The 24,009-nt window shown below is 46.4% G+C and overlaps 1 protein-coding gene across 2 annotated transcripts; it reads left to right on the top strand.

Moving 5' to 3' along the window:
* Positions 1–3,467: 3,467 nt before the first annotated feature.
* LOC120848799 lies at positions 3,468–7,885 on the top strand. 2 transcript variants are annotated; one of them, XM_040220821.3, is made up of 2 exons: positions 3,468–4,093; positions 7,629–7,885. In XM_040220821.3, exons 1-2 carry the CDS (start codon positions 3,491–3,493, stop codon positions 7,752–7,754), a joined length of 729 nt encoding a protein of 242 aa, XP_040076755.3. In that variant the 5' UTR covers positions 3,468–3,490; the 3' UTR covers positions 7,755–7,885. The 2 variants fall into 2 exon arrangements, with proteins under 2 accessions (XP_040076755.3, XP_040360652.2); XM_040504718.2 differs by lacking the exon at positions 7,629–7,885 and adding an exon at positions 4,094–5,217 and having other exon boundaries at positions 3,468–3,778.
* Positions 7,886–24,009: the final 16,124 nt, after the last annotated feature.

The raw sequence follows: 24,009 nt of genomic DNA on the forward strand, positions 1-24,009 counted from the left end.
TCTATCGTGTGGTAAACGAAGCAACTACTGCGCGTGCGCAATAGGGCAGGGCTGGCAGGGTCAAGTTCAGAACGGTTATTTCCTTTGGTTTCCTTCCTCTCAAAACTCTGACTGACTGAACGTTTATTTTTCTACGTGTTCATCTCGCGCGTGCCGACTTCAAGCAGCAAGAAAAAAATGTACTTAAAACAGACCACGACGAACAAGAACGCTGGATCCACAAACACCCGAGAAGAGCGACAACAGCCGCGAATCGCGCTCCGACGAAGCTCTCAGAATATAGGCCTAGCAGGCACTCCGACTCGGCGCAGCGTTGCTTCGTCGCAAGACCGTCTGTCTGCCTGCGACCGGCTGGCGTGCTGAATGGAATATGCCCGCGCTACCCTTTTGGGGTACCCTTGTGGACCCTTCCCGTATAATAGTTTGATCGCTGACCTCAATTTTACGTTAAGAGGTGAGGTCAATCTCTTCCCCTTGTTTTCCGAGGCAGTGTTGACGAACACTCGTCGAAAAGGGACCCTCGTCGATTCTCTCTTCTTGTTTTGTGTGATATAGAGCTGAAATAAACGCTGTATGGATTACCTTCGTAACACGGTATGTACACTTTGTTATTGGTATGCCATTTTTATCCTGACAGACTGCACGTCACCGTCGAGCTGTAACAGTTCGTGAGAGGTATGCGTGCAATACCGGTCCAACCTTTCTTTGCCGAGTGTCGCGTCAGTATCGAGTTGCAATCGTAAAAGATCGGTCCCGAAGCGCTTACCAACAGCGCGAATACAGCACTTCCATCAAACGCGCGCGTCCGCTCCGAGTGTTAACAGGTATTTACGTGGCTCTTGCTGACACTCGTAGTTCAAACGTATCTTTTTTAACGTCGGCTCGCTCCTGCGTCTCCGAGACCACGAAAAACGGCGCGGCAATTTGTTTCCGTCTACGTCGCTTTGCAAACGACTGACACTGGCCGCCTTTTGCCAACAATGACAGTTGGGTTGACTTCTGGAGTCTTCACCGGAAGACTCGCTGCACTTCCCAACAGGCATACCGGTGTATGGGACTAGTCCCATGCTGTCGCTGTAGCGCAACATATCTCGTTGAATTTCGCTCAGTTGCGATGCGGCGATGAGAGGCGCCGATTCAGAAAATACATCGGTGACATCGGCGCAGTAAAACCTACCGGCGCACCCCAACTCGTCGCCGCTAACGCTCCCATTCTCCTACTGCCGAGAGAACTTCCGGTTCCGGAAATAGCGTACGTCACGGCTTGTTTTGCGGTCAAGAAAAAGTCGATATTTCAATAATTTTTTGTGTAGAAGTTAATAAACCGAGACGAAAACGGATGCCTGTTCGGCATTCAGTGAACATTGACGGTTTAATGTAAAAGTTATCTGGAAAAAGTAAAAAAGTCATTTCATGGTCCCTTTAATATGCTCCGGGGGGGGGGGGGGGTCACGTGACCACGGGGGGGGGGGGGGTGTCACGTGACTTCGGGGAGGGGGGTCACGTGACCTCGGAGAGGCGTGACCTGGGGGTCACGTGACCTTGGGTGTCACATGGGGTCACCTCAAGGTCACGTGACCCCCAAGGTGACCCCCACGTGACCTCAGGGGGTCACGTGACCTGGGGGGTCACGTGGGGGTCACCTTGGGGTCACGTGACCTTGAGATGACCTCGGGGGTCACGTGACCTCAGAGGGGTCATGTGACTTGGGGGTCACGTGATCCCAAGATGACCCCACGTGACCCCCAAGGTCACTTGACCTTGAGGTCACGTGGGGTTACGTGACCTTGAGATGACCTTGGGAGGGGTCACGTGACCTGGAGGGGTCGGGGGTCACGTGACCTTGGGATGACCTTGGTTACGCCGACGGCGACGGCGACGCCGACGCCGCTCAAGCCGGGAACGGGCCCCTAAGAGCTGCGCTCTAAAAAAAATATCCACGAGGACGAAGGAAACTCGTACACGATACTGTCGAATACGTGTAGCGCCTCTATGCACAAAACCGTATTTTGGATCAATACTCTTCAGACGAACTTCGATGGCACATTCAATAAGCGCTATTTACCGAATGTGATATGAAAGTGCATTTCTGCTGAATGCATGCTGACTGCAAGGTTTTATTAGGATTTCGCGACGCACGGCGAATAAGCGAGAGCTTGTTTTGAGCGCGCGGTGTGAGCTCACTTACGAGGGCCAGTAAATAGCATCATTTTTATTACGCTTATGAAGGAGACCTAGAAGTTAACATTACGCGATACGAATATAGTAATAAGATTGCGTTTAACCAATAGAAGAAGAATATCGATGATACATATGTCAGTTAATCGGCAGTTTCAGTAGATCGCTCGGATATCGATTCTCGATACTACGCCGATAGAGAGGTATGGCATATCGTTCCGATACCTCCCGTAGCTCTCGATAACGATACCTGATATACTATGCATGCGCAAAAGCGGTGGCGGTGTATCGGGTATCGTAATCGAAGTCATTGGTATGATCCATTAAAAATCTATAATGCCTTTGCGCATGAACTTTATCGTTATCGGTGGCGCTTTCATAGTTATCAGACCGATCTGCTAAAACGCTTTATTGCTTAGGGGTGGATCTGTAGAATTCGGCTAAAAATAAACAGGATGCTAAATACGTATTTCAAGTTCGAATTATTTGCTCGCTATTGGTATTGAATGCGTGGTGGATGGCTCTCAATCAACGATTGCTTAATCACCTGTTTTTTTAAACAAGTTCACCCGTGAAACCGCCTCGTGGTTTGTTGTTAGTTTCAAAACCTCTCATAATTTCGAGCTAAAACGATGCGCTGTAAGGATATGACGTTTTTTTTTTAAACAATCAGATGAAACAAGTTAAAAAGCCGCATCTGTCAAAATCTACAAGCCCGATTTCTATTCAAAAACGCAACCAAGGAAGAAAAAAAGAAAAGAAGCATAGAATCAATGTAGATAACATTTACGCAGCGGGTCAGAGCTGCCCTCAGGGTCTGTCTTAAGGCTTTTTTAACGAGTTGTTTTGCCTCCTCAGGGTCGTAGTCGTTGTCTTCGCCATCTTCGCCATGCTCAGACGGGAGCGAGTACCCGTGTTCTTGGAGGTGACTTGGCACACTACTTGGCTCGCGGGGGAAATCCAGATGCGGGAGGGACATGCACTGAGCTTATTCGTTGCCCTAAATGTCCCGAACGGAAAAGGCAGGGGATCAACGGTGCTGCTCCGGAGGATAATCACAAACACCACACGCACACCGGCGAGCAGGGCGCATTGGACCACGCCACCCGCATCACCCCACTGCAGTTCCCGTCAAGACCCCATCCTTCTTGCCGACCAAAGCCACTTACTCTGGAACTGCCCGGAGCTAGAAGAGATTCGTCGAAAACACATACCATCAGACGTCTACACCATGCAGGTCCTTACCTCGTTGTCCTACACCAACCCGCTGTCCTACACCATGCAGGTCCTTACCTCGTTCATCACCCTCGTCATGGTTCCAGCCTTCCTGAATGATACCTGGATTATCGCCACGGAAAGTACGCCCCTTCGCCACGCGCACGGCTCGAGAGATTGGCAGTCATCAACAGCAAACGCGCCGCTAAACCTTGTGGCGCTGCCATCTGATCCGTGGATCCCCAGTTCATCGTGGGAAGCACCATCGTCATCGACGTCAACAGATGCGCCAGTCATAAAAGAACAACATCCGGCGACTGCACTCTGTGGGCTCGGTGGCTGTGCCACAACACGGTCCATTAACCCGCTGTCCTACACCATGCAGGTCCTTACCTCGTTCATCACCCTCGTCATGGTTCCAGCCTTCCTGAATGATACCTGGATTATCGCCACGGAAAGTACGCCCCTTCGCCACGCGCACGGCTCGAGAGATTGGCAGTCATCAACAGCAAACGCGCCGCTAAACCTTGTGGCGCTGCCATCTGATCCGTGGATCCCCAGTTCATCGTGGGAAGCACCATCGTCATCGACGTCAACAGATGCGCCAGTCATAAAAGAACAACATCCGGCGACTGCACTCTGTGGGCTCGGTGGCTGTGCCACAACACGGTCCATTAACCCGCTGTCCTACACCATGCAGGTTGGTCTGTCATACGTTAGCTCGTCTAAGAAATCGAGCAACTATCTTTTAGTACAGCTGCCGAGCCTGCAGTGTTGCATTGCCGTTGCTAGAGAATGTGCTCAAGTCATCCGCCGCTTACTGATGTTGTCTGGAGATGTAGAGACTAATCCGGGTCCTGTTACCTCAAGTGAAATCCTAAGCGAATTGCAGAAGCTGTTTGCAGGTCAAACTACACTCATCGAGGAGGTAAAGGGCCTAAAAAGTCAGCTGCAGATAACCGATAGGACCATATCGGACCTAAGCAGGCGGATGACTGACCTGGAGGGTCATTACCAGGGCCTTTCCACGCTACGTGCTGAGGTGGAGGCCACGGTGACCAGGGCCGCCCACGCGGCTCGTCAGGTCTCTGACCTTGAGGCCCGTGTGGACGACACTGAAAATCGATCCCGACGAAAGAATCTAATATTTTATGGTGTGCCCGATCCCTCACCTACAGAGACTTTTGCCCAGTCCGAACAAAGAATCATTCGCCTTTGCTCTGAACTTTTTGATGTAACATTAGACTCGAAAGAAATAGAACGTGCCCACCGCCTCGGGCGTCATTCGGTCGAGCGTCCACGACCAATAATAGTGAACTTCTCCTTTTTCAAAACTAAAGAAGCCATCCTTTCGAATGGCCGTAAATTAAAAGGTACTAACTTCAGCATGGGCGAAGATTTTTCCCGCTCAGTTCGCAACGCACGGAAGCACCTCCTTGCCTTTGCTAGAAGCAAATCTGCTCCCTTTTCTTTGCGCTACAAAACACTGCTCATCGGCGCAAAACGTTACGTTTTCGATGAATCATGCCAATCAGTCAAAGAAATCTCATAGCAATCGCACCGTCAACAGAAAATTACAACACGCCCCCAACGTGCCCCTCGAACTAATCTTTCTTTTTCGGTGATCTTTACTAACATACGCAGCTTTCTTCCGAAGCGCGAACTCGTATCTGGCGTTGTATTATCTTCTGAATGCAATGTACTTGTGCTCACTGAAACTTGGCTAACCAGTGATGTTACTGACTCCGAAGTTTTAGCGTACCTGCCAAATTTCCGTCTCTTTCGTAATGATCGCAAAGGTACTCGCGGGGGAGGTGTTCTCATTGCCGTAAACCATCAAATACCATGCACTACTATTAACACTTCATCCGATCTGGAAATACTCTGGCTCATCTGTCATGCCGCTCCTGAAACGGTGCTGTTGGGGGTCTGTTACAGGCCGCCGCATAATAGTCCCGATTTTCCGGGGCAGCTTAACGATATGCTGTGCCACCTCAATGCAAAACATCCCAATGCCCACATACTTCTTTTTGGCGATTTTAATTACCCTTATGTCGATTGGGCTAACGTGGCGCCTACAACAACGAGCAACGCAGAAACGAGAGAATTTATCGATGTTTGCCTCAATTTTAACCTGTCCCAAATATTAACTGAGCCAACACGTGTCACGCAAGAGACTGCAAGTCTCTTGGACCTAATATTAACCAACCGTCCTGACAGTATGTCGTCAATTACTTACCTACGGGAAATTAGTGACCATAAGGTCATTCACGCTGATTTTATGTTTTCGCCGACGTTGCCCCCTTCTCAAAATAAAACAATTCGCCTCTACAACAAAGGAAATTATGAAGCGATAAATAACCATTTAACCAATTTTTTTACTGACTTTGAGGCTGCTTATCAAAGTCGATCCATCCATGAAAATTGGGTACTACTCAAGAACAAGTTTAACGAATTAATAAATACATTTATTCCTAAAATCAGTTTTCGTGTTAGCCGACAGAAGCCATGGTTCACTAAAACCCTTAAGAGGCTGGAAAATAAAAAAAAGCGTCTTTTTCGCTCTGCGAAGTCAAAACCAAACCCATGCGCGTGGGAAAGGTACTACGAGGCCGAAGAAACATATTTAAACGCGATCATTGAAGCCAAGCGCTCATTTTTCCTTATTGACTTACCAAACATATTAATCAATAACCCAAGAAAGTTCTGGCAGGTCATAAACCCTCAGCAGACTCCCGGTTTAACTCTTGCCGATGAATCGGGGAATGTGCTTAGCGATAGTGAGTGCGCTAACATGTTTAATATCGCGTTCTCATCAGTGTTTACTCAAGAGCCCGACGCACCACTCCCACCCGTAATCGTAACTATTGAATCGGAAATGCACCCCATCTCATTTTCCACTGCCGGTATTTCGTCTATTATTGATAACATCAAGTTGTCATCATCAGCGGGCGTCGACGAAATCACCTCGAAATTTTTGAAGAATTGTAACCATGTATGTTCATCATTTTTCTCACTTATGTTCTCGCAGTCACTTTTCACAGGCGGCATTCCAGATGACTGGAAGGCGGGGAAGGTCGTTCCCGTTTTCAAATCAGGCAACAAGGACTCTCCATTAAATTATCGACCCATTTCCTTAACAAGCGTACCCTGCAAAATCATGGAACACGTCATTTATACCCACGTTATGAACTTCCTGGACTCTAACCAATTCTTTCACTCTTCTCAGCACGGGTTTCGCAGGAACTTCTCCTGCGAAACTCAACTAGCTCTCTTTCTCCACGACTTGCATACCAATCTCGACTCTAACTGCCAAACTGACGCTATCTTCCTGGACTTTGCAAAAGCCTTCGACAAAGTACCTCATAGACGCTTGCTACTAAAACTTTCTCGGCTAGGATTAGACCCTGACGTCTTGAAATGGATACAGGAATTTTTGACTAATCGCTCTCAGTCCGTCCTCGTTAATAACCAGTCATCCAACTGCCTACCAGTATCATCAGGTGTTCCCCAGGGCTCCGTCTTGGGCCCACTGCTATTCCTCATATATATTAACGATTTACCCTTACACGTTACTTGCCAAATCCGTATGTTTGCTGATGACTGCGTTATTTACCAACCAGTTGCTAACATTTCTGACCAGATCAATCTACAGGAAAACCTCAACCGCATCCAGGAATGGTGCGACCACTGGCTCATGTCACTTAATCCTAATAAATGCAAACTCATGTCCTTTCATCGCCGAACCAACCCTTTCCTTTTTCCCTATTCAATTGCTAACACTCCCGTCGAACTAGTACAGTCCTATAAATATCTTGGTGTCACCTTAGGTAGCGACCTATCATGGCGCGCACATGTCACTAACATTATCTCATCAGCAAATAAAAGTTTAGGATTTCTAAAACGCCATCTACGTACCGCTCCTCAATGCATAAAACTGCTAGCATACAAATCACTCGTAAGGTCAAAGCTGGAATACGCATCCCCCATCTGGAGCCCGCACCAAGCCTATCTCAGTTATGCACTCGAACAGGTTCAGAACCGCGCCACCAGATTCATCCACTCATCTTACTCGTACAAAGTTAGTATCTCATCCTTAAAAGCTGAATCGGGCCTTTTAGACCTCTCCTCTCGTCGCCAAACTGCTAGCTTATGTCTATTTCACAAGTTTTTCTATTCTCCGCTCCATCACGCGCCCTACATTGTACCCCACGCCCGCATCTCTCTCCGAACAGGTCACCCATTGCAGGTCACCCGTCACCGCACTCGAACTGCCACTTTTTTCAATTCCTTCTTCCCCCGTACTGCAACAGACTGGAACGGCCTTCCCGGCGAAGTTGCTACGATCACCTGCCCATTAAGGTTTGCTGAAGCTGTGTCAACCATCAATCCAACGTAACAACCTATTGTTCAAGTTATTGTTTTTTTTATATATACTCCCACCCCTTATGTAATACCCCTCCCGAAGGGGTCTTTAAGGAAATAAAGTGAAGTGAAGAAGTGAAGTCTCCACTATGGAGGAATGGGTGCATCCTCAGGGCCATCCCGACAAACGTCGGGCGGTCAATGACCACGGTCGTGGATTTCATCCATGATGCAGGGCTAACCGCCTATCTATAAGCCCCCTCAACCCCTTCGCTTGGCCATACATCCAGGCTTGTAAGCCACTGATCTCAGCCCCACTCTCCCCCTCCCCCCCAAAAGACAATAAACGCTTTCTGAACTGAACTGTAGATAAAATTTATGCAGCATTAAAGGCTGGTTTACACATTTGCGTTTGGTTGGAACCGAGCGCGTTGTACAGCCTTGTGTACAACTACCTTGTAATCGGCTACGATGAGAGAACGCACTGGCAAGCTGGCGACATCGATGAGGTAGCCCTGGAAATGCTTTTAGCTAGAGTGAATGTTTTTCAGTACTTTCGAAAAAACAAAATGCATGTACCATCGCTGAGAAATAGTCGTTTATAACAAGGTGAAAAACTTTTCAAGCCATGGCAAAAAGAAGAACGCTGAAAGAAAATTGTGAAGTTAACGCATATCACGTGTTCCAGGACTCCTCGGTAGATTGCGCCAGTGCGTCCTTCCGTATACTTCGTTTCACCTTATGTTGTACCGCAGCGCAGGCTAGAAGCTCGAGCTCGTAGCGTTGGCAGTTGCCCCCAATGCACGAGAACTTGTGCCGCCGAGATCTGCTCCAGAGCAAGGAGCTCGCGCTTGTAGGCGTTTTTGCGGTACATCGTAAGGTGAAATAGAGTATAGGAAGTATTCACTGGACGCCATATTTGTGGGTGCTGTTTAAAGCGCAGGCTCAGAACGAGCTGACATCAATAGGCTGCTAAGACTGGCACTCTTGATGGTGCGGAATGCACGCTCCAAAAGGACTGCGGAAGCTCGCCGTCAGCACGCGCTCAGCAGCAGTGCACACGGATATGGCCGCCAGTGAATACTCCCTATAGTAAGCGATGGTAGCACAAGGCAACTCAATGCGCCCGGTTGCAACCAGGCACCCTACTTGCAACCAAAAGATAACTAACACAGCCTTCCGTGTCCTGTGATTGAGAATGGAAAAGCGTTTGCCTGCCGCAATTTATGACGTAGTTTCACATTCAGTGCATTCTAAACGAGAGAGAGATGTATACTTTATTTCAATACAACTCTTAAAGGAGCGGTGCAACGATATTCAATTGAAATGTTTTTCACTTTACACGAGCTTACTGGCACGCCTGGGACTCAAGGACATTTACACGCAACGCCACTGTCCAAGAAACTCCTTTGTTGCTGTGTAATTTCAAGGACAAAATCGATCATTTTCATTCAATCTCTCCTTTGCAAAATTTGATGACATGACGTGGGTATCGCAGTACACCCCATATTACGATATATGAATGCGGTTCATAGATTGGACCCGAGAATTGCGTGGGCGCTCGATTTGGGCTCATGATAATTACTAGCTCGAGAAGCATTCGGGTAGTGGTCCGTGTCCAATCGCTGCAACGACGACAATAGCCGAGGTATAACAATGTCTGGAACTCAGCGCGTGTCCTGTGCTTTGCCAACCCTAGCGCGTGGCTATGATCAACAATGGCGGCATATAATCGGCTTGAGAACAGGTTGCCGCTTGTTCTGGCTGCGAGTTGAGGGGGTGAACTCTGCTCGTTTTTCTTTAAGTTTTTTCCGGAACTTCTATTGCTTGCGGTGAAAAACGAACGGGTGTTTCATAGGTCATTAACGTCAGGGATCCGTTTTAAGCGGTATTTGCGCAAAGTACAAAAATTGTTGCATCGTCCCTTTAAGCGGGTTTCACATGCAGCGATTTTGGCCCTATAGCCTATTTCACATGCAGCGGTTTTGGCCCTAGAGCGGCGCGATTTCTGCCGTCGCGGCGCTCTGGCCAGCACCAGCAATTCTGCGGCACGAGCGCCGCGACGGCAGAAATCGCGCCGCTCTAGGGCCAAAATCGCTGCATGTGAACCAGGCTTTAGTCCGAGTCGCCGCTACCTAAGGATCACGGCTGGACCCCTGGCTGTGGTGCTGGGTCCGGTCGACAGGATCCCCTTATGTGCTTGATGTGGGCCACCAGCAATGGCCACAGGGTCGGGCGGAGTTCCTGGAGTGGAACGGTCCAGCTTTCCCGGGAATAGGAAATGGAAGGTGGGATGTGACATCGGATAAGAATCTGGGGGAGAAGAGAGGGTTTTGGGACATTCCCAGTAAGTGTGAAATGCATTGGGGTAACCACCGCGTACCTGACACGCAGGCTTGCCCGACCTGCTTTCTATGTGGTGCTGTATGGCGTCGTTTTGTAGCGTATCTGTGCCTGACGGATCTAGTGTGTGTGAGGGACGGGGAAGGGAGAAGAAGCCTGTTATCTTTGGCCTCCTTGAGCCGAGCGCGGTGTTGTTTCCGGTGTTCGGCTCTGGCCTCTCAGGACAGTAGGTCTCTCGCCACCTAGTGGGATTGCTGGGCGTTAAATGGTCGCGATCTAGGGCATGAGCTCGTTCATTGCCCTGTATCCCCTGGCGACCCGGGATCCACTCGAGGAGGACCTGAAGCATAGGATGTTTGTGCATGTATTTAGCGAGTGTTATGCGAGTGTGATCTGGGAGTATATTTTGCGTGAGAGCTCGTAGCGCTCCCTGACTATCTGTGCGTATGATGATGGTGTCAGTATTGTGTGTGCGTAGGGAAACGCGTTCTGTATTGGCCTGAATCTCGGCGGCGATAGGAGAAGACACCGCTGCGTGACTGCAGAGAGTCTCGTTCCTCGGTCCCACAACAAATACAAAACTTGAAAGTATAAAACAGAGAGGATGATGACGGGAACAGGACATCTTTCATTTAGCAACAACATAGAATGGCACAATGATAAAACCGCCCCCAAGAGTCTCACCACTCTCAAAGAGGAAAAGGAGATACTAGTTATAAAGGAAAGGGAATACACTAAGAAAATTGTGAAAAGTGCATCTGTAATCTAACACAGGCACCGAATGAAAGCTTGCACCGCACATGAGGACAGGCAACCATTGCCGACGTTTGTTTCTTACGCTGTTCTCTTGCCAGTAAGCTAAGCGATCAGAGCGTTTCATAATTTAAATCTGGTTTCTCGAGGCGACGGCCAGTGCAAACGACAGGCGTCGCTGAATCAACACGCAACAACAAATATGGTGCATGTGCCTTCACGACCCCTTGACACGCCGACAGAAATGACAACTCTCCGATACACATTCTCTATAACGCACTCCTGTCATGCGCACGCGCACGCACAAACGCGCGGCACGCACAGGCATAGACTCATAAACAGATCTAGTGGCCCCTGACGGGCGGAAGAAGAAAACAACGAGAAAATGAAGGCCGGATATTTATGGGTGATTATTTTTCTTCCATTCATCTTTTTCGCGTGTACAGTCTTCATCTCTGGACCAACCCCTCCATGCCCTCTGGTGAGCGGCCGATCCCTATATTACGGCAGAGTACCTGCCGTCTTCAAGGCTTGGGGAGGTTTTCGTGCGCCACCAAAGAGAGAGCTCGCTTAAGGTGCAATCCCGCGGTGCATGTCGTTTTGGTGTTTTTTTACGTTTTATAGCTTTCTTCCTATGTACTCTACGATTATAAAATTAATGTCAAATTAAAGAGCTGTTTTTGAACGACACTTTACTGTCTCGATATTACCATTATGTTAACTGGTTAGTTAATTATTAAGCTTTTAATAGACCACAGTCTTTTATATCGAAAAATTTCCTTTGTTTTGACCTTTGAAAATACCTTTGTTTGTATTATGGACGATTCACATTATGGACGATTTTCCTGAGGAACGGTGGGAGCAATATTAGCAAGACGTGAACCTCTTAGGCACTAGAAAATGTCGGCCATTTGTGCTATATCGTTTTCTCTTTTTTTTATGCTCACGCTTCGCTTATTGAAAAGCACTGCGAAAGAAACCAATCACGCATGACGACTCTGATCTGGACACTTGCAGAATACGTCGGCAATGAATTCGGCGGCCGTGATTGACTGCCGGCGCGCTTGACGTTTGCCCCGGATAATCACGGCCGCCGAATTCGAAATCCCCGCCGACTTTTTCGCCGAGCTTCCAAAGGTCGTAGTGTGAACACTTGGCGAAAACGTCGGTTGAAACTCTTGCGGCTATGATTGGCCTTCGCCAAGGTTATGTGCGGCGTTGGCCAATGGCGGTCGTCGGGATTTCCGGCCGACTTTTTGCCAAGTGCCAAGATTAGGACCCCATATTAAGGTTACTGATCTCGCAACATCACCGCCTTCTACAGCCCGCTAAATTACGCTTGCTACGCACACCGTCACCATAGGCCTGCTTCCCTTCCGCCTGGGTCACTGTAGCGTCTGCGAGACACGACCACAAGAGAGGCGATTCAGCCAGCGTCTGCGAAACGGGACTATTTTATGCTGGCGTGAAGTGGGGCGTAGATATTCAAGATGCACGAGGCTGCGGGCATTTACTAGCGTCTGTCAGTATCCGTTCTGCGTCGGACTGAGTCCTCTCAACCGCTCTCAGACGCGGTTTGGGAGCGGGGCTCAGACCGCACACCAAAACGCTCGCGCGCCCCGAGACAAACGCGCGCCCTGGCCTTTGGCAGTGCTTTCTTTCGCCTAGATTCAGCTAAGACGCTGTTCTAGCAAGCCGGTCTTGGTTGGAAGGTTTAGTGGTTAGACGAAAAGCTACATTCCATTGTCTCCACTCTACCGTTCGAACGCATTCGAACGCGGATGCCAAACGCTATACGCCATCATTACGCCTTCTCACGCATTCGTTGAGTGCATTGGAGACAAAGACAGCTAGCTCTTATCTACCCACTTGTCATTCAAGCCAGAGCCTGGCGTTCCGACGCCTCCGCGCGCTCTCGTCTTCCTCCGCTTTCTCCGTTTTTGACGGCATAGATGTTCACGCTTCTCGCTTTCTTATGCCTAGGTCCATCTAGAGCGACAAACAGAAACAAACAAGAGCGACAAACCTCAAACCAGAGTCTTTCGTAATTTGACAGGCTTTGCAGGATAAAGAAGCTATGCTCTTACACGAGCATCGTGCCCACTAGAGTATCTTAGACAGGCTCGCGGATACTCGTGCTTACTTCACAAGCACCGAACGACTAAACGCGTGCCAAAGGTACCATCGCGAGCACGCTGCATGTGCTTGAGGCTTGTCGCTGTCGTTTGTTTCTGTTTGTCACTCTAGTGGAACTCGGGCGTTGTAGACGCGTTGCCGCAGGTGTGCATGTACGCCGCCATAACCGACCTTTAGTTTTTCTCTCCTCTTATTCCGTTCGCTTTACTTTATCATTGACGCAGCAGGACAGGTTATTGCCACTTCAGGCGCCACCTGTGTCCTCCTCCTCGGCATAGGCCTTTGTGGAGGCTCGTCGACGTCGGCTTCAGTGCTCGGTATCTCGGTTAAACAAGAGAAGGTCGGGGATGGCGGCTCAATGTGGTGCGTGCTTAAAGCGTTTATAATTCCCTTTTTTCGCTTAATTTAGTTTCACCTTAAGGGCCCTGTGAAGGCATTACATGGGGACACATACATGTTATACAAGTGAAGAAAAGAAGGAAAAGAGAAAAAAAACAGTCTTATTAATACATCCAGGTCAAGCTCATTAATCATACAAAATTAAAACAAACTTATAGTAAGAGCAAAATAAATCCGTAAGCTTCATAGAAATAGTTCTGGGTCTGCAATGGTGACGATAGAGGATGGTAGGCTGCTCCAGTCGCAGATGGCTTGAGGACGGCAAGAATGCTTGAATGCGCTTGTTGAACCAGAAATACGTTTGATTGTGTAGGCGTTGTTGAGGAGAGTAGATGTTCTGTTAGGAGGTGATAACAAAGAGTCCTTGAAGTTGGGGGAATCATAGTAGACTTTATGAAGAAGACAGAGGTGAGAGAGTTTTCTCCGGAGCTGCAAAGAAGACGGAGTTAGTTGACTTTTAAACGCGGATACACTGACATAAAAATCATGGGTGGACAAAATGAAACGAGCGGCCCGATTTTGTAGTGAGGTAAGCCTGAGGTAAGCCTGAGGGGGACCCCAAATGGAAGCTGCATATTACAATTTTGGTTTACTTAACGTGTCGTAAGCCCTTTCGCGGACTAATGGAGGAGCACTACGCAGGTCAGGTCGGATGAAGCGTAGAGTTTTCGACGAGTCAGCATGTATGGCTTCAATGTGGTTATTCTATGAAAGGTCTGATGTTAGTCTTACACGAAGATATTTATTCGTTCAAACGTTTTCTATTAGGTCAGAGTCGAGGAACTAATAGTTTAGGATGGCTTCCTTTCTGGTGAAGTAAATTAACGTTCATTTGGATATATTTAGGGGCATCAACCAGGTGTTGCACCATTGGTTAATTTTTTGGAGGTCATCTTGTAGCTGGTTCTGATCATGCACACATGGGATATTGTTAGGGAAGACGCAGTCGTCTGCGAAGAGACGTATTTTAGAGGATATGGTGGAAGGAAGGTCATTGATAAATATAAAAAAAGCAGAAGCCCGAGAACCTACCCTTGCCGAACACCGATACATTTGTTAAAGGGTCATATTTAAGTGTCGACCTTTTTTGCGGTTTCCACGTCTCTTAAGGTTCGGGCAAGCCAGCGGGCACGGAGAGAGTAATTAAATACCAGTGCATTATATTTTAACCGGACGACGCCCAAACCTCCTCCACCGACTGGGGCGATCCGCGGGACCGAAAGCGCACGATATGTGACGTTTTTGGTCCTGGACTTACTACTGGTCAGAGCCGATAAAAGCTTCTTTTTAGTCAAAATACAAAAGTTAAGTGACGCGAACCGTTTCAATTATTGATAAAAGTAGTTATTGTTCAGAATTCTCGACCAGAAATGACCCGTCAACATACCCGCCACCAAGCGGTGGAAAAGGCGGCCCATGCTCGAAAGTAGTAGTGGGGTCTGGCACCGACACGGGAAGGTCCCGGATGTATGCGGCGGCGCTGCGGTCGTATCGACTGGAAGATCCGACCGGCTCCGAGCATTCCAATGGCCTTCGGCGAGCAGCTTTGTCTTGCGGTTTGGCCGTTTCGCGATATGGCATCGCGAAGTGGCTCTCATTCTGAACTGAGCTTTACCCCGTGTTTGCTGTCGTTTGTGGCCAATGAAGTGTCATGCGGAATTAGTGTTTAATCACGCAGCAAATACAATGAGAGCCGCTCTGGCCGCCCGCTTCATCCAGCATAAGCTTCAGTGGCGCCCTCTCGAGCCGTCGACATGAAGTGCGGCAGCCGTGAGCGCTCACTGAGCTCACTACCCCTCCTCTAGTTCACGGCAATTCAAGCAAACAAGGACGTCATGAAGGAGGTTATTTTTTGCTTCTTTTTGTAATTTTAATTCACCTACACCTTTTAAAATAACGCAAAATTTGAGAAAATAAAGGTTTCATTAAGTTACTACGTTCAGTGCGCTCAGGTTCGGTGCCATTTGAAAACCAGTCAAAACGTCCTTGCAGGACCCTTGTAGGCGGACTCGTGATCATTGATGACCGTGAACTGTACGGTGGAGGAGAGAAATTCGCGTATCCATGCAAACGGTAAAGGATCAAGGAGAAGAGAAGGCAGCTTGGAACGGAGGCGTTGTGGGGAGACATAGTCGAAAGCTTTGGATAAATCAAGAAAGACGGTGTCTACAGGATTGTTCTTTTTGGAATCTATGTTGATGTATAAAGAAATATTTATGCGATGCTAAGTAACTCATGAAGTGAGAGTAAAATATGTCTTCAAGCAGTTTGGATGTTACAGACGTTATGGATATCAGGCGATAGGTAGAGACAGAAGAGCAAATTCGCTCTTTGAAAACTGGAACAACCTTGGCGATTTTCTATTCTGAAAAGAGGCGTTTTTCAAATAAGGACTCATTATATATGGTTGAAGAAAATACACTAAAAAACTGCTCGTGTCTTTTTAAAATTTCCGACATCGTCCGCTACATATTTATATAGTGGACGATGTGAGTTTTCTTTTTTTTATTAGGTTTACGATACCGGCAGTGTCTATACTGATTTGGGGCATTCGCTAGTAAAGCTCTTCGGTGAGTGTAGGCACAGTGGCTAAGCACTTCAGATTGAAAATTTAGGTAAAGTTCTCGTTTAGTACTTCAGGGTGCTCGCTCTCAGATATGACGTAGCCATTTTTATGAGTAAGATGTACGATAGTGTTATTCGTTTTGGTGATGCTAATTTAGTTTCAGAACTTTATTGGGTTAGTCCGCAGGATGGTCGGTAAGGCCTGGAAGAATAATTTATTTTTGGAAAGCTTCAGGCTCCAGGTGTACTCTCTGAGGCAAGAATTTTAGGCCTTTCAAACATCAGTCGTGACGACAGGTTTGGTCTTTGCAAAGAGTCTATTTTTTTCTATTTCGCAAAAGAAAGCAAAGTTCTTTGGGTTAGTCGAATCTGTACGAATACGAATTGTGGAAACAAAAATTTGCACAACTTATTTCACTTTTGTTTTAAATAGCATCCAGTTCTCCTCCACGATCTAAGGTAAAAACTATCAACTTAAGAGAAAAAAAATGTGTCAACTCCCGATTTATTGATTCATATTTTGCCTCAGTGTAATCATGAATGATCTTAGAAATAGGATGATTTACGATAACGGCCAGTGACAAGAGAAGAGGTTTATTTAGAAAGACAGAGAGGTCGCTCCATGCAGTTTGCATTAACCAGTTTCTCTGTGCTGGGGAGGGGGAATAGGGGATGCCAAAGAAGGGCAAGAAGAGGAAATTAATAAAAACACATCAAAATAACGTGGAGCTCTATAACCGCTCCTTAAAGACGGCAAATAAGTTGGGTATCACGTAAGAAACGTAATAGGTATTTGGTCGCATCAGCCAGCTTTTCTGGGCTCTCCCACGCTCCTAAGATCTTCTGGAGAGAGAACGGTCGGGAGTCCAGCTGGGAAAGTTCTTCAGTAAGCACCTCCCTTTCCACGTCATAAATTGAGCAAGTGCATAACAGGTGTTCCAGAGACTCAACTTCTTCACATATCAAGCAGTTTGCAGAAGGTTTTTTCCCAATACACTGGAGATATTTATATGTAAATGCAACGCCCAGCCTGATTCAGTGAAGTACTGATTCAGTCTTTCTTGTAAGGTTTCTGGGCGGTCTGAATTTAAGTTCAGGATCTATATTATAAAGTCGTGGATTGTGGTGAGAAGCTAGCGCTTGCCCAGAGGGCCGCACCTATCTTTTTTCCGACCCAGAAAACCGTTGCACCAGCGTCAGTTCTTGAATATGGAACAGAAATGCTAGATATGTTGTCGTGACCGCTCTTTGCTGCTTGGTCAGCGGCCTCATTACCAGGGACGCCACAATGGCTCGGGATCCATTGGAAGTGAATGTGGTGGCCAGCCTGTTGGGCCTGTTGGCAGAGGCTGACTACGGTGAATGTCAGCTGTTCATTTGCTCCACGTCGTAGATAGTGCTGCATGCTCTGGAGTGCAGCTTTTGAGTCAGTGAAAACGGACCATGCTCGTGGTTCGGTGCGTATTATATATTTCAAGCTTTCCCTAATGGCCACCAGCTCCGAGACAGTTGATGAGGTGCGGTGGTCTAGTCTGAATTTAAGCACGACTTGTTCCATGGGTATAACTACTCCGGCAGCTGAACTTTGATGAGTTGTTGACCCGTCAGTGTAAATATGAGTTCTGAACCGATGGTTGATATTGATTAATGAGAGGGTCAGTTGCTTTAATACAGTTTGTGCAGTTGACGCTTTTTTCTGTATGCCATCTATATTGAGTGATATTGTAGGGCATGTTAGTGTCCAAGGTGGAACATCCGCCAACTTTGGTGTTTCAAACTGCTTTGGTATATTTGGCTCCTGCTGTATCAAGAATTTAGCACAGCTTGAATCTTTCCTGGATGATTGTATCCGGGCAAGGTGGTGGGATTCATGCCTTGTTAGGTGGCGTAAGTGTACACGTAGTGTTTCTTTTGCACGAAGTGCTTCAATGGATAGGCACCCAGCTTCTGCTATAACACCTAAAGTCGACGTTGAGTGCGGAACACCTAAGCAAGCACGAAGAGCAGAGCCCTGTACACTTTGTAGTCGCTTCAAATTCGTGGCGCACATCCCATGAAGAACTGGGAGGCTGTACCTCAATAGACCCTCAAATAGAGCTTTGTAAAGACGCAGTACGGATGTTACTTTCGCACCCCAAGTTGTGCCACATATAAAACGTATGAGGTGTATAAAGCTGGTCAATTTTTTTCTAAGGTGCATAATGTGAGGCGTCCATGTCAGTCCTCGATCGATCGATATGCCTAAAAATATGTGGTGTTTTACATACGGAATGGCTTGGCCGGATACCTTGAGGGGGTATTTATCCATGCAACGTTAGTAAAAGCTATGGCGGCTGATTTCGATGGAGAGATGGTCAATCCGCGATGAAGAAGATATCTATCAATCGTGCCTAATGCTTTTTGAAGACGAGCTCTAACCTGTACTCTGGTAACTCCGGAGGCCCATATGCAGATATCATCTGCATATACCGATGATCGAACTGTTTCTGGAAGTTCCACTTTGAGAGCATTAAGGCATATCATGAATAATATCGGACTTAGCACGCCACCCTGTGGGACACCCATTGTGACATTATAAAGGGTAGTTTTTTCTTGTGCCGTAGCAACAAAAATTGCGCTGTTAGTTAAGTAACTGGAGATCCACTTGTAGAGTCGCCCTCCTATTTCTAGTTCTTCTAGTGCGTCAAGTATAGCATCATGCGTCACAGAGTCAAAGGCACTCTTGATGTCCAAGAATACGGCTGTGATCATTCCTCGTTGAGATTTTTCGTGTTCAATCGATGTAATTAAATCAATCACCCCGTCTATTGAAGACCGGCCGCGTCGAAAGCCTGACGATTTATTTGAATATAGACCATGATGTTCGAAATGCCATTCCAATCGCGCCAAGATCATACGTTCCATGAGTTTGCCTATGCAACTTGAAAGCGCAATGGTTCGATAGGAAGTGATGGTAAGGGGTGATTTACCTGGCTTTAGTAACGGTATAACTTGAGAGACTTTCCATGATGTAGGTACCTCGCCTTCGTTCCAGGATTGGTTGAAGAGTCGAAGAAGGCATATGATTGTACTTGGTCCGAGTCGTGCAATTGCCGAGTAGGTAACACCATCTGGTCCAGTTGAGCTTGACTGCCTACATGATGCAAGAGCAGATTCGAGTTCGTTCAGAGAGAAATCAACGTCCATGCATGACAGAGTTGACGGTGGTGTCGGCCGTGGCGTTTTCAGTGTGCTTGTGTGTGTAGACTGCGCCTGCGTAATTCGTATACAGAACTGATTCGCGGCCTCTATATCTGAACACTGCATCGGTAGAGCTAGTGCCCGAAACGGATAGCCTTGTTGCGGTGTTGCTCGAAGACCTCTTGATATTTGCCATATTCTCGTAGTACGTTTCCTTGGATCAAATTCTGAGCACATTTTCCGCCAACGACGTTTTGCAAGTTTGTTCAAATGACGTTTGATTTTTTTAGTTACTCGTTGGAACTCACGTAAATCCTCGGGCCTTTTATGCTTTCTAACTCGCCTCTCAGCACGCCGGCGAATAGCCCGAAGTCGCTCATATTCGGCATTGAATGTAGTTTGGTTAATCGGTAAGGTTGTTTCCTCTCTTGATTGGTTTAATGAACGAGTGATGGCTTCTGTGAATGATGGTAAGTCCATCTCTTGGTTGCATTCCTCGGTCATTTTTTCTTGAAAGTTTGCCCAATTGATATGGCTAATTTCATGATGAGTTTTCATATTTTTAAAATTCCCAAGCCTCGTATAGGTGGGCACGTGATCACTACCTCTTGATTCAATGTCGGCAAACCATGTTGCTTGAGATGCTAGCGATGGCGAAACGAATGTGAGGTGTAGGCAGCTGCTACTTTCAAGATTCTGTATATACGTAGGGCTACCGTCATTCATTAGGCAGAGATGGTGACAAGCAGCAATATCGGCCAATCTTCTACCTCGAAGGTTGGTGTGCGTGCTGCCCCTTACAGAATTATGGGCGTTAAAATCACCTGTTAAGACAAATGGCAACGGGTACTTGCTGAGAATGTCAGTGAGGTAACCTTCATCAAATTTAGCTTTCGGTGGGATGTACCCAGCAATGATGGTGAAGTTGCCCTTGCCATCAGTGACTGTAGCCACTATGTACTCATTATCTTGATGTGGTGGAATAGCGTGATGCACGTAACTGAGGTCTGTGCGCAGGAGAAGGATGACTCTACTTGGTCCTGTAGTCCGGGTTAAAAAAAGATATTCATACCCAGAAAAACGAAAATTGTTTGGAAGCCTTGACTCACATATGGCCATGACAGGAAACTGACGCTTCTATGAAAATTGCCTGAGATCAGATAGGCGCCCCCTTAGGCCTCTCGCGTTCCACTGACCAGTGACAAGATAATATGCAGTAGCCTGTGATCGCTTAGCCCTTCGATGTCGTGAATATATTTGACAATGTCTGGTGACGTGGCCAGTATCAAATCTACGATATAGTCTGCACGGATTGGTTGATCAACTAACTGTTTAAAGTTTAAAGTAAGACACATTTCCAGGAATTGTATAGCTACTGCTGTATGACCAGAAGCTAGGAAGGGATTCGGTGTACATCTTTGGTACATCGGAATGCAAGAAGGGGGAAGGACAATCAAAAGACAACATATAGAAACACACAGGAGACTCGCGATGATTAGGTAGTCAAACGCGCGCCTTGGTAGCTGAGGTCGGGCAGAAACACAAGCATGCGGATTAAAAACCTAGGGTAAACAAACACACGAGGGGCGCAAAGGGCAGACAAACTTGCGCGCCGTAATAATTCTTCGTGTTTATATCCGCTGATGATGCATTCCCATTGGCTGACAAACGATTATAAGATTATCGAATTTCGCAACCATAGTGAAAAAGCAATTTGTATGAAAAATGTCTTCTGTTCAATAAGCACATATGAATCATACAAGATATATAAGTACATATAAGAACCATATAAGAACGACCTAACATTTATAAGAACATATAAGGACCATTTAAGAAACATAAGAATGTTCTTAAAGATTTTTATACGGTTCTTTTATGTTATTTAAAACTTAGATAGTTTTAGTATACTTCTTATATGGTTTTTATATATCTCCTATAATTCATATGTGTTTATTCGACAATGAAATTTCCCAAACACTTGCGATTTTTCAACAGGGCAACGTTCTACTTTTCTTAAAGGGAAAATGCAATAATTTACGCTTGGAAAGAATTTGCCGTTTCTTATTTTTACATTGTATATCTAAACAAAGGGGATGAGAAACATTCATTATTCTTTTGAAATATTGTGATTTCGTTGCATTCTATAGCAAAGGAAAGAACGGAAATATTTCGTGATTTGCAACCCTGGGGTGGCGGCCATGGGAACTGAAGTGTTACGCACACTTGAATGCATTGTAATAATCTGGAAATATGTTCCATTATGTGCTCAATCTAATGCTATATTTTATGGATATTATGATGTGCACACGAGTAAATGCGTCAAAAATTTAATATGATCGACACAGTTGTACTATATTCAGTTTTAGTTGCGCCATTTGCCTAAGGTGTAAGAAACCATTTCTCCCTTGATCCAGACTTGAGAAGTAATCCCTTAAAAATATCGGATTACTTGAAGTCGGTTACGTTTTCAGGTAATTCTAAAATTTCCACTTTACTTATTTGCTGTAGTAATTGGTAATGTAATTTCGTTACAAATATTAGTGGTGGATTACTTTAATTACTCGTTACTTCCTAAAAATATGAGCATAGTACAGAAACTTGGGCAGTAAGAGAAGGCAATTCAGGAGCATAAAGATATCAAGTCCAACACAATAGAACACATCGTAAAGAGGATAATAACAAAAAAATACGGATTTTTTGGTTGACCAGTCACTAGAGGCACTAGAAAACCGTCCAAGGCAAATACATGTATGCGAAAAACAAAGATCAAGAAGCCAAGACCGAGTCGGTTCTGCCTTTTTTCATCGTCTTCCATCGTGATTTTCTGCTTCCACAAGACTCTTCCTGTCTCTTTGTTCTTGAATTTTACACCGCTTCACCTTTTCCAACTTTGACGTCTCCCGCCACCTGCAAAGACATTAAACTGTATTTCAAATGTGCTCTTGGGGCGCGGCTGAAAATTGTCCGGCCCGAGGCCGGCGTCGTCTTGGAGGGTATATGGAGGATAATTCTTTTGGTTTACATGTCCAGGCATGCTCATCGAGACCAGCTCTCATTTTACAGCCCACTGCCAAACGAACGCGAGGGCCCGCGGGGGAGTGAAGCTGATCTAAGGAGTGGTGTGATCCTCTATTGTGCTGTGAGGCCGAAGGCCACCGCCTCTCGCTCCCTATGCACGCCCCTCCCCCCTCCCCCCCCCCCCCCCACCCTATCTCCTGGCCTTCACGAATATTGAATTTCATATGAAAGACAGAACCGGCGATCTATAACCCGTAACCCCAGCTTTTTCTGTGGTCGAGTTTTCGGTCATAAAGTGTCCGTTGTCTCCATGGCCATCTCTTCGTGAGATGTAAAAAATTCAGGGCAGTAAGGATAAAGGAAACTTGGAGTGCACGCTTTTCTTGGAACAAAAACACTTGGGGTTATCAACAAGACAAACTCTGATCTACGGTAACAAATCAAGGTATGCTAGGACACCTGCATTCCGCATTGGCTGTACACTGTAACGTTAGAACTTAGAACCAAGTTTATCTTTTCTTGTGAATAACAGCGAAACAGCCGAGCCGCAGGTCGGTTACTTACCTCCGAATCTCCTGACGGAGGTAGACGCGGATACTGAGCATGCGCTGCGGTAGCTTTGTCTTCAGAATTACAGAGATCATTTCCGTTCACACTAAGCTAGCGGGGTAGAGGGTGTGGTTCTGGCTTTCGCTGCCTTATAAGCGTCGGAAGATCATCATCGTCGCCACCGCCGCCGGATTACCCAGGACTCTGCGCGCCGCTTCCGCACGCGGAACCTCTCTCCCACAGATCCCAACCAGGCACTGCACTACTAACACCTCTGTTGCCCATGCTAGAATAACCCTCTGCAGCCTTATCTCGTCCACGAAATTAGCATGAGGGTGAAGGGGTTTTACCTACGTTATTTGTCTTAAATGCAACATTTTATTTTACAAGGGTCACCATAATGCGGGCGTACGAGAAATGGAAATTAATGCTCAGAACATTTGTTTTAACATCAGAATCGTTTGTATTTTTAGAACTGTACAAAAAAGTAACGTGAAAATAATTTGTAACTTAACGAGTAAAGTAATCAGTTGCTTTTTAGCAAAAGTATTTTGTAACGGTAATCTATTACATTTGAGGCTCGGTGATTTGTAATTGTAGTGAAAGATATTTTTCAAGTAGCAGGCACAAGTCTGCTTGAGCCTCACACCGTTTCTACTTCTACCTTACGGCAAAGCAAGCGCTCCATCCCCCACCATCCACCTCCCGGGCGGAGAAGAAAAGCTCACCGCAGGAAAACTCACAGGAGAAAAGCTGACCGCAAAACCGGCAGATGCGGAGAAAAGCTTACCGGCCTTTGAGCAGATGCAAAAAAAAACAACCTCACCGATTTAAATTTTTTTTTTTAGCTTAGACAATTGTGCGTTACACATGGCAATTTAACTCAATTAGAATTCGTCACTGCATTAAACATAATTTTCCTCTTCTTTTTAACATTCTTGAAGTTCATTGGGCATATTTACGAATTCCTCAGAAATTAGTAGTCACCCATTTTTTTATATTGATACCTGTAAAAATGATAACAACTTATTGACAGCTTTACAGTGTGCCGTCAGTGGCTCTGTAAGATAAAGGGGTTTGTTTTTTTGCGAGCTGATATGAATAGTGGTGTGTAAACGGTTTCAGTTCTGAGGATTGTGTATAGCCTAAGAGATAAGTAGGTGTTTGTTGATGTAATCCGTGTCGGCTATTTTGTTTTCCTTCTGTAATTTTCGCTAAGAATTTTTGAGTTGCAAAAACAGCTTCGTCCTGTCGTGTTTGTTGTCTTCACTCCGTCTTCATCGTTTGAGCGGTTTTCATGATGTATAA

Source organism: Ixodes scapularis, unplaced genomic scaffold (genome assembly GCF_016920785.2).
Source record: "Ixodes scapularis isolate PalLabHiFi unplaced genomic scaffold, ASM1692078v2 PGA_scaffold0__279_contigs__length_252992795, whole genome shotgun sequence".
NCBI lineage: Eukaryota > Metazoa > Arthropoda > Arachnida > Ixodida > Ixodidae > Ixodes > Ixodes scapularis.

Excerpts from the sequence above, each read along its gene's own strand:
- LOC120848799 (XM_040504718.2), top strand. The coding sequence starts at position 3,491 with ATGGTTCCAGCCTTCCTGAATGATACCTGGATTATCGCCACGGAAAGT. Across the intron at positions 3,779-4,093 it reads CGCTGTCCTACACCATGCAG|GTTGGTCTGTCATACGTTAG; the intron begins GTCCTTACCTCG and ends TACACCATGCAG.